This window comes from Fusarium phalaenopsidis, assembly GCF_050370095.1.
Source record: "Fusarium phalaenopsidis strain FUZ10S chromosome Unknown contig_32458, whole genome shotgun sequence".
In the NCBI taxonomy this organism is placed as follows: Eukaryota; Fungi; Ascomycota; class Sordariomycetes; order Hypocreales; family Nectriaceae; genus Fusarium; species Fusarium phalaenopsidis.
In genome coordinates this window covers 4405-23917 of record NW_028145374.1, presented here as the reverse complement: position 1 = coordinate 23917, position 19513 = coordinate 4405, and the positions used below count along the sequence as shown (strand labels likewise).

Here is a 19513-nt window from a genome sequence, read left to right as displayed (position 1 = left end):
TATCTTGCTTTCCCGTACTTAGTTAGTATTAAGGGGATAATAATCTCTCTCCCTTTAATAATCCTTTAGGGCTAGCTAGGCCTTATTAGATTTAATAACTTATCTTAGTCTTTTATTAAATGCTCTTATATTTCTTATATATACTTACTAGAAATACTATATTAAATAGTATTTTATTTATTATTATATCTTTAGTAAGTAATTTCTAACTCGCTAGCTTTTTAATTTATTTTTTATCTCTTTCTCCTTGCCTCTTTATACCTAGGCTATTAGCTAAGATATAAAAAAATACTACTAGTAAGGAGTTAAGCGGTATTAATAATAACTTAAACTTTACTTATATATACTTACTTAAGGCTTTATTAATTATTATTAAATACTTTTTATTTTCTTAAAAAAGGTCCCTAGGGTTATTAGAGATTTTATTTAATTCCTTATTAGGTAGCTATAATACTTATTACTATAATAGCTCTTAGGCTACTATTAGTTTATTAATATACCTTTATATTACTTTTAAGTCTTCTTTTAATAGGTTATCCTAAAGGCTCTCTAACTTCTTATTAAAATATTACTTTTTATTAAAAGTTATATCTCTTATAATAAATACTTCTTTTTATAAGGGGTTTTAAATTTAAAAGGAATTACTAGATATATAGCCTATAAAGAACCCTATTTAGGCCCTAGGCGCCTATCTTTAGAGCCTATTTTTTTATAGTTATGCCTCTACTATAAGGGCAAAGGCTTTATAGCTATATAATTATAAGTAAGATAGGTTAGGCTTTATTAAGGCCTTAGTTTAAAAATATTTATAGAAGAGCTTATATAAGGTTTTTTGCCTTTAGTAAATAAATAATATATAATTATAGAGGTATATTATAGCCTTAACTATCTCTAGCTAGAGGTATTTAAATAACTTTACCCCTATCCTTATAGCCTTACTTTTTTATATAATAATTATTATTACCTTCTTTATATCTTTATTTTAAGCTTATATATTTAAAGTAAAAGGTTTATATTATATCCTTTTTTCTTATAATTTAATAGCTACTTATAGATAAATTATTATAATTTTATTATTATACTTAATAACTTTAACCTAGATAAAATATTATACCTTTAATATCTTAAAGAACTTATTAATTACTAAGAGTATTATAGAGGTAAAGTAATTAATTATATAGTAGTCCTATAAGTAACTTATTACTCTATTAATAAATAGCTATATAGAGATATAGCCCGCGTAACCCTAGGTTATTAAGTAAAAGTTTAAGGCTACTCTTTCGCTAAGTTATACCTCTATTATAGCTTCTTATAGAGCTCTTTTAATTATTTAATAAGCCTTTGCTATGCTATATACTTTATAGTCTATTATAGTTATATATTAAGTGCCTTAGGGAATCTCCCCTTTTAATCTTACCCCGCGGGTAGCTATTACTAAGTACTAAAGGGGTTTAGGGCTAAGGTATCTTAGCTATTTATACTAGGTAGGAATATCCCCTAGTAAGGGGCATTAAGTTATCTAGGTAATATAAGCCCTCTTTTAGTAATACCTTAGTTAATTATTAGCTATAAAAGCTACTTTCTTTAAGGTCTAGTTTTTTATAGGTTTTTTAAACTTAAGGACTTATTACCCTTATATCTCTAAGACCTTACTAAGGTAATTATTATTTACTTGCCTTAGGTAGTTTCTCCCTAGTCTTATATCTTATTATAACCTTTATTTTTAAAGTCTTATAAAGAATATTAGATTACTTATTAAGGTTAGGCATAAGGCTATATTATAAAGGGTAAGAGTAATTAATAAGCTTTTAGCTAATTTTAATTTAATAATTACCTCTTTATAGCTATTAATTAAGACTTAATTAATACTTAATTAAAAAAAGTCTTTTATAAGGGCTATCTTAAGGTTTTTTATTTAAGTAATATCTCTAAATAGGTATAAGGTAGCTCTTAAGTTAAATAAAATATTATTTTATAGGGGATAGTTTTTAATAATTATTAAGCTAGTCTTTATATTTATTATATTAATTACTTATAATTATATTAAGCTTTTTAACTTAATTTTTTTAATTTAATTTATTATTTTATTTTTATTATTAATAATATATTCCTAAGCCTTCTCTATAATGCTTTTAATTAGCTTAAACCCTAAGAAAGCCTTTTTTAAAAAAGCATAAAAATACCTTAATAACTAATATAGTATTTTATATACTTTATACCTACCCGCCTTATCTTCACTACTACCTCGGCGAGGGCGCTTCTTATTATTATCTCTTAGTTACTAAGCTCTTCTTAGTTTCTACTAGGGCTAGGGTTCCTCTTTATTTACCTCTTTAGTAGATAAAAAGGCTCTATAAGAGACTCTTATCCTCTTTTATTTAGGTTAATTAGTAATTATAAGGTTAATATCTACTAATACCTCGCCGATTATTAGGCTATTTATCTATACTTAGCTAACTTTTATAACCCCATAGGCATTAATCTATAACTCTAGAGGGGATACTCTTAGGGCCCCGGCTAGGTTAATAAACTACTAATCTGCCTCTTTAGCCTCCTATAAGCCCACGTCTCTAGCCTTATTAATAGCAGCCCTCTATTAGGTTAGCCACTCCCTAGCGGCCTTATATATATTAAGTTAGTATTAATAGGGTTTAGCTAATAATTCGCGGTAAACTTAGCGAGCCTTTTGCTTATACTTACTTTCCGCAAGAGAAAATTTAGTATAGAGAGACTAAATCTATATATTAAGGGTAGTATTTTTATTAAAATAATAGCAAGCAATTAGCTTACTAATAATATCTATAACCTAGTCCTATATAGTAGCTACCCACCGCTTAAATTCCTTATAGCTCTTTAAGAGATATTTATATAAGGTCTATCTTATAATAAATACTTATTATTTCTTCTTTAAAAGGGATATAAAGTATTTAGACTATACTCTATAGTTATATAAAAGTATAACAGGGATTATAATATCTTCTATTATAATAGTCCCTTAGGTACTCTATAGGGAGTTACTTCTAGACTATTATAAAGTTAAGGTAACTCGGCAGGTAATCACCGGAGCTAGGGCTATATCTAGGCGTACTAGGGGTTTTAAATTAAGGGATAATTTATCTTTCTTAGTTAGGTTAATATAGTCCTAGAGGTCTTTATTCTTAGCTTTAGTCTTAAGGGTTTTAAACTAAGTAATCTAGTCATTATTATTAATAAGTTTAATTATAGTGGTATTTAATATTTATTTAGCGAGCCCTAGGCAATCCGTCGCGGTTAGGGTATATATATAGATCGGTAGTTCCCTAGCGAATAAGACTCTTAATTGTCAGAAAGTAGGGCTCTGCCTTGATTATCTGTATTGTGTTGCCCCTGTAGCTAATTAACTCAGGGGCTGCCATAAGAGGCAATTCTAAGTTCCGAGGCTTCGCCGAGGTTTCGTCGACGATATGCCGGATCTGACTAATCTCGTGTACACAGTCTTATCTAACAATTAGATCCCCTAATCGCGTCGACTATCTGATCTAGAGGAATAAATTATTATTTAGTTCATTCTTAACCTAGATTCACGAGGATTTTCCCCTTGACTATGTGGTATAAAAGAAATAGCTAATTAATTACTTGCCGACTATGACGTATTACTAGTTAGCATGCGCTAGGCATTAAACTTTATTAAGTAATACTTAGAGCTTAAGATGTGTTTTTTTTTAAAGATATAATTACTAGAGAGCTAAGTGCAAAGACTTAATTATTATATATAATATATATAATAAGCGAGCAACGCAGACAAGCGAGTGATGTATTTTATCTTATAGTGGGATTTATATTAAATTTAAAATAATTTAAAAAAAATCCTAGAAAATCTAGCTTAACTTTTAATTAATTAATAACTTAGAATTAGGCTAATTTAATTATAATAAACTTATTATAATTTTATAAAAATTTTAAAAAAAATCTCTTATAAGGTAGTTTAAAAAAAAGTTTATTTGCATTATATAAATAGCTTTTTTTATATAAAGGAATCTTTAAAAAAATCTTAAAAAATCATATATATATTTTTTTAGAGATAGGTTTATAAAAATGCTTTTTTTAAGCTTATATATATTTTATTACGGTTTTTATTAAGCTTTAAAATTTATAGTTTTAGTGCATAGTATAAGTATATTACTTACTTATCTATGTCACTCGCTTATTATATATATTAACTAGTTTATACTTATAGTAAATATAATTATAAAGTATAATATTTAATTAAATAATATTTATAATATTAATAAGACTAGCTTTATAATAGATATAATTTAAAGTAAAATAATTATTATAAGCATAGATAAGTATAAAAAGCTAAAATTAATATAGCCTAGAAACTAAGAATAGATTATAATTATTTAGGCAATTAATACAAATAGCTAAGTAATCCCGCTATTTATTATTAGTGCGGGCTAATATCACCTCGCTAACTAGTACTAAGAAAGTAACCTCCCGGGCGATTAGGCTATTACAATGACCTAAAATAGCTAGACCAATAACAAGACCGGTCTCGAGTGGCTTAAGCACTTTGATCGGTGCATAGCTGTTAAATAAGAGGAGCAATTGCGATCGTGCTAAAAAAAACTAATAGCGCGCCCTGTTTTTTAGCGCAGTTGAATTGTTTAATAATAGCTAAGCGATTAAATAATTGCTATCGTCTTTTAATCCTTAATAGCCATGAAAGTTACTACTCTATTAAATTTAAGAGATATTACGAGGAGAATAAGATTATTAGGCTTTATATGCCTTCTCATTTGTGTTACGACCCTCGCGGTTACGTCACGTGGTCTCCACAAATCCGTAGGGCCAACACACCTATCAGACAAAGGACCGATAGTACACTGGAACGACGTCGTTCCAGGAACGACACGATCCAGGAACGACAGCGTTCCTATCCACGGTCGTTCCCCTCAGAACAATCAAAGTATATAGCATACGCTCATTGCACTTTCTTATGTACTAGCTACCTCAGCTATCAATACAACTTGGTTACACTCAATACCCTTGAGCACATTACCAGACGTGACACACACCCCGTTCAAGACAACGCTAGCGTCCCCTCTGCCAACATAAACCAGTACGACCGGTTTATCCCCCTTAGGACCAGTACGATCGTCACAATTTGTAAGAACACCCGGGTTATGCCGGCTTTCGCCGGCAGGTCGGGAAATTATCAGATAGTTACGTGGGCCAGAGGCCACGTCAAACTCTTCCCGTCGAAGACTCGGTGGAGGCTTCGGCAAGTTGAAGTCTAATAACAATACGGAATCTACCTTTCCATCTCTGATATCACCCTGATCGTGCCGATTAGGCCCACACCTTTACATCATTCATCTTATCTATTTTAGCCCCTTGACATTAGGTACTTTAGCGTGCTAAAGAACGCTTATAGTTAAGAAATAAAGCATCTAATTAGATGCTCTATAACCCACGTTTTAAAGACTAAGTTCTTTCTAGCCTTTTATGCTATATTTTAGGCTATAATAATAAAAAAGAATATTAAGATAGCCTTTAGAGGGGCTAGGCTTATTCCTCTTGACCCAGAAAGTATAGTCTCAAAGCTTAATATGTAGCTACGGACTCCAACGCCTGCCGAGGAGGAAGCTAAACCGTCGACCCCTTAGGTTTTAAAGACCCCAAAGACCATGCTTAAGGCTTAATCTTAGTCTAAATACCTTAAGAGATAAATCAGAAGGCATAAGAGTAGCTCCTTAGACTTAATTCTAGGAGCTTTAAAGTCTCTTGCGAAGGAAACAAAGGCAGTTATATATGAGATGGCTTTAGTAAGGGCTAAGGTCAAAGACCTTCGAGAGGCAAATGAGATACTAAGCCGGCGCCGGAGGGCAGAAAGGACCCAATTATAGAAAAGAGGGGTTATAATAATAGAGGAAGAAAGGCAAGTAATTAATTAGATAGATATTAATGCGCAGGTAGTGGCCAAATCGTCGAGAAGTGGTGGTTAAGGAAGGTCAGCGCGACTAAGGGAAAGGCGCTGTGGAGTATGCGGTAAGCCTAGATATAATATAAGAACGTGCTAGGTAGTAATTGAGATATCTAGGGAAGAGTATAGTGAGTAGTCTTAATTAATTAAATAATTCATGGTATTTTTATTATGATTTCTAATTAAAAGGTTAAGAAAAGTATTTAATTCACTTATTTATTTAACTCGCTTATTAAGTATATTATAAAAAAATTCTTTTATAAAAAATAACTATTAATACTTAACTAATAGTTTTTATAAGTAATAAGAAGAAACTTTAAGAGACTAAAGCATTATTACTAAAACCCCCTAGTAGCTAGATTAACCTTCAAGGACGACTTCGATAGCCCGCCCATACGATTCGTCGTCCTATAGTGAGACTGTCCCGTTCCCATCGACCTGCGTTCTATACTCTCATTATCGTCTTCTCCACGCTCAATGCCAACTGCAGTAATCTCTGTACTCCTCATAATGCCATTATACATGCTCAATCCTCCTGTCTTCCAACCCTTGGTGTCGCCATGCTCGCCGCCATGGGCATAAGCTCGATGTGAGACGTTCCCGCCAGACGCATCGTCATTGAACGTGTTCAAATGTATGACTGCCGCAGTGTCCGTATCAGGACCCTGACTGCGTAAGCCAGAGATGTCGTTGCTATTTGCCATCTCGACGAGGCGGTTCAGGATGTTGAACTCTAGCTTGAGCTTGATGCTATAGACAATGGCCTTGTAGGCGGTCTGAAAGTCGTAGAAGTCGGCATACTCGAGGACGAGGATCGGAATGTCAAGGAGGATAATAATGACGTTGACTAACAGCAAGTGCCTCTGCATTTTTCGTACACCATTTCCATGCAAAGCGCTTTGGGTGCCGAGGAAGGAAGAACAAGTCTTGATGTAGATAGCCGAAATAATAACTTCCTGAAGGAAAAACATAGTAACCTGGATTTTTTCGTAGACCATGTAAGGGTAAACCCAGGGGTTTGATGGAGAGCTGTTAGAGCCGTACATCAGGATGATAATGGGAATATGCAAGATGATAGCATTAGTGACTATCATAGCCAGGACAAGCCTCAGCCAGAACTGATTCCAGAAAATAAGGTGGAGTCGCGAATATAAAACAAGCGATTGGCCAGTAACCATCATCACCCAGCCGACAGATATAAGGGTGATATATAAGATGAAATTATCCGAGTATAATACGTTCTTAAGTAAGAACCCGATAGTATGAGGTGCGATTCCATTGGTAGCGGCGAGAAAACTCCAGAAGTAAAGGCTCTTGTGTCTTTCAAAGGTTGTGAAGATGAGGGCATTAAGCTCGATGACGTTGTACAGGGATATGCTCATGCAAACGGCGATGGGAATATATAGTTTAACCTCACGGCTTGCCGAATTACCGGCCCCGAGATTTTCTGAGTAACCCATTAGGCCGGCTAGGTTAGGTTCTGAATCCGAAAGAGAGCCAGTTTTTGTCTGTTCGTGTTTGTCAATATTGCCTCTAGGGCGGATATAGGGTCAAGCTCAAGCGACCATCTTTGAGTCACTCTCGGGAACTAATACGGACCTGCCGAGAGCTCAGAAATCGGATCAAGCCCACAAATGCTATGGAGCAGCGCTGGCGCTGGATCCAGAGATCTGATGTGTACTGTGTACCGGTTGACTCAACTTGTGACGGCAAAGAAGAAGGATAGGATGCAGTAGGAAGGGGGAACTCCAGCAGCAGCCAAGGCAGGAACATGGGCCCTTGTTAATGCGCTGCAAGCTTGCACATGACGCTAATGTCGAAATTTCATCTTGTAGACGTGGCTGCGCTAGAACCTGTGGCTTGACCCAGAGGGGGCATTGGATTCGGCGCGGTTGAATTTGCCACACACTGGACCACTAGATGAGGGCCAGTGGTTCCGCGACAGGCCCCGCAGGACATGTTTCTATTATGTCGCCGTTTGCGGATCGCGTCTAGACCCGAGAAATCTTGATTATGGGGCGCAACTTCGCTGTGGTGGATGCCCGCTCTGTTCGGGTGTCCAAGGACCATTGGGCCCAGTCTCCCGGTTTAGCGATTTACCCCGCAAACATGCAGGGGGCAGCGTGCTGCGGCGGAAAGTTTCAGGCATCTTATTGGCTGTCCCGTGCGCGACTCATGGCTGGGCATTCTGAATGATTTTTGACCTGCAATACTCTGGGCACATTTTGGACTTATTAATCAAGGCTTGGGTTTGGGGACCGGTTTCGTTCTAAGGTTTCCAACGGTTAGCTCTTAGACTGTCAAAGCGATCATCACCTGCCGCTTTTAAGAATGACCTAAGAGCAGCCACATTCAAGTATCCAGTCAATCAATGCTTAGACGTTGGTATCTACGTACCAATAAATTAGTCATTTATACACGCACTTCTTCCTCTAACTGCTTAAGCTTGACCTGAGAAGATAGAAAAAATTTAGACCTGCGAAGCGCTTCACATTGATCCTGAGAGGGCACCGCAGAATCCACAGGAACCGCGCACTTAACTCCTTGCGGCTCCCTCTGAGTAGTAAGCTGAACCTGTGTGGTGGCTAGCGACGCCAAGTGTGTTTTGTTTATCTCCTCTGCTGTGCTAAGACTACAGCAGGTCACGAGCCCCACTTGGCCGCGTCATTGACAAGGTACCTTCCGCTACCTACAAGTTACCCCTCGACGTAACACCATAGATTTTACTAAGAGATATCGTCAATTTCCTATTAAATTAAAACATTAACTATGCCATCGGTACCTAAGGAAGCACCAATTACTAATGCCTATGATGACAATAGCTTTATTGAAGACCGTAATTGCAGCCGGCTGTAGCCCGACGATGTCACGTGCAGACCCAATCTCCCCGCAACCACACAGAGAGGTTATAACTTTTAACTATAATACATCACTTATCGCGCCTTACGGGTCAAAGAGCTGCCTAACAAGCCTCTAGACTTCTTCTTGCACTTTATCCCTTATTCCCTCGTTGAGAGATGGGTTCAATATACCAATATCTGGATTGCCGGCCTCTTCCATAAGCGACCACTTCGTCCGTAGGCCCGCCTTCGCAAGTAGAGGCTAATAACGGTTCCTAAGCTTTATATCTAGTTAGTAATACTCCTCTACATAGGAAGCTTTAAAGAAAGCAAGGTTAAGGATATTTAGAAGATTGCTAACTCTAGCTACTAATAGCTAAATTACTCTATTATTAAATATATAACTTTTAACCGCTAGTGGCTCCTCTTCTAGTATCTTTATATTTTCTTACTTCTTAATTACTATAATAATATTCCTAGAGTCTTCTAAGCTATAGCTAAGTAATTTAATATTCTCTAGAGTATTACTTTATCTTTTATTAAGCTAAGGAGTTATATTTTTATTAATAAGGGAATAATTTAATATATAGGCTAGTCTAAGTAGAAAACTAAGATAAAGAATAAGCTAATAAAGCTAGGGCTTAAAGCCTAGGGTATTAATTAGTAAGGAATCCTCTTATAGTAGCTTTAGCATAGTCTAGGGAAGAAACATAGTCCTATCGGCCTATTACGAATTATATACTTTAATAAAAGCATCACGGCCTATAGCTATAGCTAAGAATATTATTAAAAGCTATAAAAAAAAAAAAAAGCAAGATAACAAAGAAGTAAAAAAAGATAACTCTTAACCCCATATAGAGCGTTATACTAGCTCTTATTAACTTCTTTCCCTAAGATTATTATTATTATATCTTTTTTAATAGCCTTTTTAACTCACTAAACCTCCTATAAGTCCTCTGCATCTTAGGCCACGCCGGCATAGATATGGCATATATAAATAGTAGCATTTATCGCCCCATATGGCAGCTTAAAAAAGATAATATAAATAATGCCCGGCTTCTTAGATTTAACGAGGTGGTTATAATCCCCATAGAGGATAACCTTATACGCTTTAGAGACGCATTTTAGCTATGTTTCCCTTACTAATTAGTTATCTTCTAGGTTAATTAAATCGCTTAAAAAGACAACGCCCTTATGCTCTTTATGATGAGCTTATATACCGGTCAAGAGCGCATTTTACGGAAGAGAAAAAGGCCCAACACCATACACACCCATGCCCGGCCGATCTAGCGGTTCTTCGGCAATGAGAAGATCAAGGAGTTCGAAATCCCCTCTATTGCCGCCGACTATAATAACTAGATGAACGGTGTAGATCGGAGCGACCAATTGAGGGCATCACAGGGTTATAAACACCCGTATCGGCGCGGCGCTTAGCAGGCTCTCGCGTGGTCCTTCTTGCTCGAGATTATGATCGGCAACAGCTACAGTCTGCAGCTTTATAGGCAGCCTACTTAGGATAAGATCAAGGTGCAATAGAAGTGGCGAGAGCTCGTAATTAATGGTTTAATTGCTAGGTTTCACTCACGAAGTCAGTCAAGGCGAAGATACCGATCTAGAGACGAAATTACGCCTATTTCCCTATATAAACGCGTCTCACGAGGAAGCCCATCAGCCTGCCTCGCTTGTTAGCATCAATAGCTAGGAGAAATCAGGTCACGAAGCAAGAGGCCGCCGTTAGTGAGCATCAACGGCAATGTGAGGCCGCGGGCCAGGGTGCCGCAGTCACGAAGTGGCTGCGAGCAATGCAATGTCGCACTTTGTAATAACGCAGATTGCTGGGACTTTTATTATCATATAAATTAGGTGGGCTAATAAATACCTTTCATTTTGCGCATTTTAATTGGGCTGACACCCTGGTCGTGACCCCGCTGTAGTCTTAGCACAGCAGAGGAGATAGTACAATGGCCGCCTGATGTGGTTGCATTCGAGTCGTAGTGGCAGAGCCGAAGTTCACCTGTAACTTAACCAATGCAAGCGCACAGGGATTGACACAGGGTTATCCTCCCGAGGGGGCACCATCACATCTCCGCGCCGTGCTCGAGAGCGCCAGTCCTCTGGGTCTGGACCCGAGCTAATCAATCTTTGGGTTGATTGCCACCATCTCACTTGTCCCGAGTTTAACCGTGACGGGGACGGAACGGATTTACCGTCCCACATTCAGGCCCCTCCCTGACTTATGCCTCGGTTGCTAACACTTGGCCGATCCATATGCTCGCTTAGGCAAGCCTCTATCTTATAATAATCTTGTTGCAAAGTAGGCTGATCCTTCAACCTGTGTAAATTACTTGTGGTTGTTCTTAAGGGAATCCCCTCTTTCCCTTTTGGGCCACGACGTGGCCTTCCTAATTAAGCCTAGTCTGCCGACTATCCGGAGATCACCCGGCCGGCCACTGAAGGCATATGATCTGTTGAACAATTCAACTGCGCTAAAAAACAGGGCGTGCCACTAGTTTTCAGCACGATCGCAATTGCTCCTCTTATTCAACATGATCACCCTCAGAGCAATTATACAGGGCCTAAAACAACAAATCCCTAGGTGCGAGATAAGGTAAAAAAAATACTAGCATAGCTCTTAGATAGCTAGCACTAAAGGGGCGAATTAAATTAGTAATATAATAGGTAATAAGAGAAATACTATTAATTAAAATAGCATACTATGCTTTTTAGCCTAGTAGTAACTTTATAATAATAATCTCTTTTTATTTTATAAGTACTTATAAGCCTATACTAAGGTATTTAAAAAGAAGTAAAGTAAATTAAAATATATTAAAAAAAAGATATAATATATATAATAAGTATATATTATATATAAGTATATATTATACTTTTCTTATACTTTTAAGATAGAAATTATAATAAAAATACTATAAATTATTTTATTAATTAAAATTACTTATTATATTCTTTTTTAGATATCTTAATTATTACCTAATATATTCTTATATTATAACTAAGCTTATTATAAATACTATAATATTAAACTCTTAGTCATACTAACCTCTTTTAATTATTACTCCTTAATAATTTAGCTATTACCTATATATTAATATTTATTTAATTAATTACTTACTTTTCTTTTTTTATTATTATTACCTCTCTTTTTTATAATTAAGTCCTTTTTACTCTTTAATACTAACTTAATATCTTATTTACTTATTTAAGTTTTTTAATTTTAGCCTTAAGTAAAATAACTTTATATATAATTATTTTTATTCCCTTAAAAAAAGACTATATAGCTTTTAGAATTAACTCTAGGGAGCTACTTTTATATCTTTTTACTTACCTCTCAAGGTAATCTAACTAAGATTAAGTCTTAAGTATAGTCTTTAAAGTCTTTAAGACCTAAGGGGTTAATAGTTTAGCTACCTCCTTAGGCGGCATTAGAGTTTATAGCTATATATTAAGCTTTAAGACTATACTTTCTAGGTTAAGATAAATAAGCCTAGCTTTTTTAAAGACTAACTTAATATTTTTTTTATTATAATAGCCTAAAATATAATATAAAAGGCTAGAAAGAACTTAGTTTTTAAAATATAAGTTATAAAGTATTTAATTAAAAGCTTTATTTCTTAATTATAAGTATTTTTAAATATATTAAAGTATTTAATATTAAGTAATTAAAGTAAATAAAATAAATAAGGTAATATATAAAGCTTAATAATTTTATTTTCTTAGTAATATTTCTTAAATTTAATAAAGTAATTACTTTTATAGCTATTAAGGATTAAAAGATAATAATAACTATTTAATCGCTTAGCTATATATTAATTAAAGTACTTAAGCCACTTAAGCCCGGTCTTATTATTAGTCTAGCTATTTTAAGTCATCGCAATAGCCTAATTTGTCACGGCCATGACATGGGCCAGGCGGGGAAGCATGGCAGAAAACACTCTGACTAAGCAGGACCGAGGAAACCGAACGTCGCTCCCATGGGTCCCAGGACCGAACGTTGAAAACGTCGGCCCTACCAATGGACCGAACCCAGAGAACGTCGGTCCAAGGATTGATCCCAAGTATATAGAACACGCTCATTGTACTTTCTTATGTACTAGCTACCTCAGCTATCAATACAACTTGGTTACACTCAATACCATTGAGCATATTACCAGACGTGACTTACAACCTATTGCTCAGACTACGCCCAGCACTCTCTGCCAACATAAACCCTGCACGACCGGTTTATCCCTTGGGAAACACACGATCGTCACACGTTGATAGCTCTTGTTCAGTAGTGTACTGCATACTCTGAGCAATACTGTTACCATGGCACCCAACACTGGATCTCCTTCTACCCCTCGCAGCAAGCTGCCTGTCACCCCCAACAGGGACAGCCCGCGACCAAACCAGAGGAACCTAACATCCCGATGGACACTGATGACGATGGCGAAGAACACATCGTCCCGGCCTCACACGAAGATGAAGTCCGCAAACTCAGAAATAAGTACAACCACCTGAGCATCCAGCATAACAACCTCCTGGACGGCGCACGCAACAACGCCAGGATCACTCAGGAACGATTGGCCAGCATGGAGGCATCCATGAACGACATGCAGGAACGCTTCCGCCAAGCCATGGAACAGCAACAGCAGCAATACCAGCAAACAATCAACGAACAACAGAACCGGATCGACCGACTCACCACGCTCCAAGCCCAGCAAAATGACCTGGCACAACAGCAGGTTCACGATCTCGGCAACCTGACGTTCGAGCACACCGCCGCTGGTACTACCCACAAAGACATCGGCGAGATCATCAAACCCAAGGACCCAGAACCATTCAACGGACAGGCCACCCACGTCAGGACGTTTCTTACGTCCCTCAGAGCATACCAACGGTACTTTCCCACCAGGATGGCCAGTGCCGAAAGCAAGGTCCTACACGCCAGCAGATGCCTCACGGGTAACGCACTCACTTGGTTTGAACCCAAGCTGCGCGACTTTCTCGGGAATGAACCCACCGAGGAAACACAACTCCTTTTCGCCGAATACGAAAACTTTGAAGAAGCGATCAGACGCAACTTCGGAACCATCGATGAAGAACAACAGGCCACGCAGAAACTCAAGAACCTGCGACAGACAAAGGCCGCCTCGACCTACGCAGCCGAGTTCACACAAATCACCTCATTTCTCAATTGGGGAACAAGTGCCCTTCAGATTGCTTTCTACGAAGGACTCAAGGATGAGGTGAAGGACGAACTCTGCAAAACGGAAAAAACCCGACAATCTCCAGGACTACATCGACATGACTATCAAGATCGACAACCGACAGTTTGAACGACGCATGGAAAAATCCAACAAAGGACGAATTTGGGGCAATAAGAACAACGCCAACCAATCTCGAAGGCGAGAACAGACCAGGGCAACACCTCCTACGGGACCCACGCAGGACCTATGGAACTTGGAGCAGCCCAGAAGGACAGCAAGGACATTGAATGTTACTACTGCCACAAGAAGGGACACAAGGCAAATGAATGCCGAAAGAAGCAGCGGGATACGGAGGAGGGACGCTATCAACCAAGGCCACGACAACCCCTCCCAGAAGGTAAGAAACAGGTAAGATCCACCTGGGCAGATACCGAACCCCAGACGGCCATCCGCACCGTTAGAACACTCGGAATGGCTCGACAAGGATACGACAAAACCGGCATCCAACCAGATGAGCTGGACATGCCACACAGCCAAGTATACCTCTCAGAAAAACAGGCGGAAGGCAACTATATGATCAACAACATTACGAAGGAACGACTCCACGAACCAGTCAAACCTCAAAAGAACAACCGCTCGCACATTACAGAACACGTGGGATGGAAACCACTCCCAGAGCCCAACAAGGGAAGACAGCAACCAGGCAACTTGATGTCACAACGTACCATCGCCGTGACCAGACGCGCCGAACCCAAAATCGAAGAACCCACGACACCCCCTTCAGCACAACAACCATCGAACGAACAAGCCGACTTCCAAGAAGCCGCCGCAGAAGGATTTGACCACAAGAAATGGATTGTGGGATACGAAGAGAAGGAACAACTTTTGGTGCCCGCCACAGTCCACCGAAGGGACTGCCGACAAGATGACCCCACACGGTGCAACCATACCCTATGCCCTCGACACCAGATTGAGGCATCACGGGAATACGATGAAATCTGCGAACGACAAAAAACAGACCAACACAGCAGACTGCCACGCAATGATTGGATTGCCAAGACAAGCAGTAGCAACATCAATCGAACTAAGTTCGAGCACAAGGCTCGACAACTACAGAGAGAACTACGCCAGGAGCGCTCTAGGAAGCCCCGGAAAAGCGACAAAGAACTATGGGAGGAGGAAGACTACCCCCAACTGTACGACGAAAACAATAACAGGTACTGGAACAGCCTAAGGGAAAGGTACATCCAGACCGCACGAGAACATGTGGAAACGTCAGATGAGCAAGAAATTTGCATTCGAGCCTACCATCGGGAATTGGCCGAAAACCCTCGACATCCGGAAGCACCTTTCAATCCACGAGACGACGTAAGGACATACCCGACACACCAGGAGCATGCTAGCATCTCTTGGATGTCGTGCCAACACCATTGGTGCGAAACCCACCGAGAGGAGAAGCAAGAGCAAGATTGCTTCCCCGTCCCACTACCACATCAACCAAACCATAAACCCTACCTATGGTACGAAACGGAAGGGTACAAAGTGGTACACTGGTATGAATCCATCGGCGTCGCGAACGCGCGATATTCTTCAAAACTCTACCACGCCACTCAGGAGAAGAAACGGATCACTCACAAGATCGAGGACTGGCAAAAGACGATCAGCCAGGAAAACGAAGAAGACCCCGGAGCCGAACAAGAACGGCAGTACCAGGACTGGCTGCACAAAAAGGACGACACGCACGACTACGACGCCTGCGCAAACAGCGAGTGTGAATTTGATCACACAAACTACGCTCTGGCAATGTCAAAAAACTAGACACCCCATCCGACACAGGGCGACGGGTGGATGAACAAGGGAATACATTACCCCAGAAGGCCCTCTACTCCACCACCGGAGTACACAGGCGACGATGCCTAGAACTGAAAGTACGAGTCAGAGGAGAATGGTTGAACGCTTTAGTGGACAGCGGAGCTGAGCAGAACTACTTCGACCCGACAACGGCGAATAGGCTCAGGCTACCATGGAGGTACAAACAGACGCCTTACTCGGTTGTCAACCTAGAAGGAACCCCTTTCGACTACAACAACGGTATCATCGACAGCGAGATTGATCACCTCAAAGTTTTCGTTGAAGGAAAGAACCAGGGCATTTCATTCGACGTTGTACCGAACAAGCAACATGATCTTGTACTCGGGTACCCATGGTTACAACGATTCAACCCACATTTCGACTGGAAGACTGGCCAAGTGCTCTCTTTCAACGATGAGACACCTTCCACAGCAAATGACGACTCAGAATACGACACGAGATCTCAAACTTCTACCGAAGGAACCGGAGAAGCCAGGCAGAGGCCAACACGAGACACCTCTCCACCCACAGGACAAGACACAAACATCAAAAAGGACGAAAACGACAGCGACAAAGGATGATCGCACGAGTCATGCAACAGTTTCATGAACTCGAAAAGGACCTAGCTCCACAAAAGAAACCACAGGATAACCCGGAAGAAGAAGAGCGACTCAAGAACATTCCATGGCAGTATCGCATCTACAAGAAACTCTTCGCGGAAGAACTCGAAACAGGCCTACCCGAGCATACACACTACGACCTAGAAATTGAGTTCATCGATGGGAAGCAACCCGGCTTCAGCAAACTCTACCCACTCAACGAAGCACAACTACCAGTGTTGAAGGAATACATCGAAGACATGATACGGAAAGGATATATCAGGGAAAGCAAGTCATCTGTCGGATACCCCGTCATGTTCGTTCCGAAGAAAAACGGAAAGCTCCGGCTTTGTGTCGACTTCCAGGATGCTCAACGCCATTACGGTCAAGGATCGCACACCGCTACCTCTCATCAGCGAATTGAAGGATCGGCTTTTTGGCATGAAGTATTTCACAGCACTCGACCTCAAAGGAGCCTACAACCTTATTCGGATCAAAGAAGGACACGAATGGAAAACCGCTTTTCGTACTAAGTACGGACTATTCGAGTACCTCGTTATGCCCTTTGACTCACCAATGCACCTGCTGCATTCCAACGAATGATCAACAACGTGCTACGAGAACATCTGGACATATTCGTTGTATGTTACCTGGATGACATCCTCATCTTCTCCAAAACGGAGGAAGAACACACGGAACACGTCCACAAGGTACTGCAAACACTACAAGACGCCAAGTTGTTAGTGGAACCCGAGAAAAGCAAATTCCACGCCCCGGAAGTGGAATTCTCGGACACATCATCTCTCACAACGAGATACGAATGGACCCCAAGAAGGTCTCAGCGGTCAAGGAATGGGAAGAACCAACGAACGTCAAGGAAGTACAAGCCTTCCTTGATTCGCCAATTACTACCGCAAGTTCCTCAAAGCCTTCGGACGGATAGCTGCACCATTGACGGAACTTACGAAGAAGGACAAGACCTTCGTATTTGGGAACAAAGCCAAGGACGCCTTCGACAAAATCAAGGAACTCATCCTGAGCGAACCAGTGCTCAAGATGTTCGACCCATCTCAACCAATCGAACTCGAAACCGACGCCTCGGACTTCGCCCTAGGCGCACAGATTGGACAACGAGACGACAAAGGACTCCTACACCCAATCGCATTCTACTCCCACAAGCTACATGGAGCGGAACTAAACTACCCCATCTACGACAAAGAATTCCTCGCAATCGTCAACGCCTTCAAAGAATTCAGGCACTATCTCCTAGGAAGCCAACACCAGATCAAGGTATATACGGACCACAAGAACATCACCCACTTCGCGAAAACACAAGAACTCAGCGGACGCCAACCCGGTACGCCGAATACCTCTCAGAATTCGACTACGTCATCATCCACGTCAAAGGAACGGAGAACGGCAGAGCCGATGCCATCAGCCGACGCCCCGACCTAGACACGGGAAGAACCAAGACAAAGGAACAACTCTTGCAGTTCACGCAGGAAGGACACCTCACACAACGAATCATTGCAACAACCTACACAGTGGAACAGGGCAATCCACTACTCACGAGAATCCTAGAATACAACCAACACCTCCCAGACAATGAGAAAACAGACAAACAACAAGTACCACAGGAACTACAACACGACCTCGTACGCGAAATACACAAACACCTGCTACACGGACACCAAGGAATCAATAAAACCCTAGAACGAGTCAAAACGACGTTTACTTTTCCTAATATGAAGAAAATTGTTTCAACCATCGCCAACCAATGCGACCTCTGCGCGAAAACCAAGGCACGACGCCACAAACCATACGGAAAACTACAACCACTCCCAGTTGCACAACAACCATGGGACTCAATCACTATGGATTTCATCACCAAACTACCCCTATCAGAAGAACCAGCCACTGGAAACTTCTCTACGATAGCATTCTCGTCATCGTGGACAGACTCACGAAATTCTCCTATTTCATACCTTATAGAGAAGCAACAACGGCCGAAGAATTCGCCTATCTCTTCTATTTCCACATTGCCAAAACACATGGACTACCACTGAGATCATCACAGATCGAGGACCACCATTTGCATCAAAATTCTGGCAGAGCCTCACAGGATACTTGGGAATCAATCACAAACTCTCCACTGCATACCACAAGGAGACAGACGGACAAACGGAACGCATGAATCAAACACTGGAACAATACCTCCGATGCTATATCAACTACGAGCAAAACAACTGGGTTGAAAAGCTACCAGCTGCCCAGCTAGCCTACAACACAGCAACCAACGAAAGCACCAAGGTCACACCAGCATACGCCAATTTCGGGTTCACACCAGACATTTACCGACAATCCCGAGACGCCATCATCAACCCCAAGGCGATCCTCACCAGCGACCAATTACGAAACCTACATGAAGAAATGAAAACAGAACTCGAATTCGTCAGAAACAAAATGACGGCATACGCCAATAAGAAAAGAATCGAGGGACCGATCCTCTCGGAGGGAGACATGGTCTACCTCGCAACAAAAAACATCGAAACAAAACGACAAAACAAAAACTCGACTACAAATACATCGGACCATACAAGATTAAGCAGAAAATTTCGAAACATAACTACGAACTGGACTTACCACCCAAGGTCAAGCTCCATCCAATCTTTCACATTTCATTACTCGAGCCAGCACAAGACACCATCCAGGTGAAAACAAATAAAGAACCAGACACAGAAATCGACGGACCAGAAGAATACATCGTAGAAGCCATCCTCGACATGAACAAAATCAATGGCAAAACAATGTATTTCATCAAATGGAAGGACTACCCTGACTCAGAAAACACATGGGAACCCCCAGAACACCTCACTGGTGCACAACGCCTTCTGAAGGACTTCCACCAACAACGCCAAGCACAGGCTCGTCAAGACCAACAGCGTTCCAATCAATCAAGTCAATGGCCCCAAAAGAATGCGCCTCCACAACAGCGGACGACTCCTCACGGAGCTCGCCCGATTCCTCCAAGGCACGTAAGCCGCGCTCAAAAGC

The 19513-nt window shown here is 40.3% G+C and overlaps 3 protein-coding genes across 3 annotated transcripts; 2 read left to right on the top strand and 1 right to left on the bottom strand.

The window, feature by feature from the left end:
* Positions 1-6303: 6303 nt before the first annotated feature.
* Positions 6304-7425, bottom strand: LRP88_15002 (uncharacterized protein; the record flags this gene model as incomplete). Its single annotated transcript, XM_083251333.1, has 1 exon — positions 6304-7425. The coding sequence occupies one exon, from the start codon at positions 7423-7425 to the stop codon at positions 6304-6306; it is 1122 nt and encodes a 373-aa protein (XP_083092893.1).
* A 5804-nt stretch (positions 7426-13229) lies between these two features.
* On the top strand, positions 13230-15827 carry LRP88_15001 (uncharacterized protein; the record flags this gene model as incomplete). The annotated part of the gene is made up of 2 exons (XM_083251332.1): positions 13230-14048; positions 14223-15827. The coding sequence occupies 2 exons, from the start codon at positions 13230-13232 to the stop codon at positions 15825-15827; spliced, it is 2424 nt and encodes an 807-aa protein (XP_083092892.1).
* A 625-nt stretch (positions 15828-16452) lies between these two features.
* LRP88_15000 (uncharacterized protein) lies at positions 16453-17914 on the top strand (the record flags this gene model as incomplete). The annotated part of the gene is made up of 2 exons (XM_083251331.1): positions 16453-16843; positions 17388-17914. 2 exons carry the CDS (start codon positions 16453-16455, stop codon positions 17912-17914), a joined length of 918 nt encoding a protein of 305 aa, XP_083092891.1.
* Positions 17915-19513: the final 1599 nt, after the last annotated feature.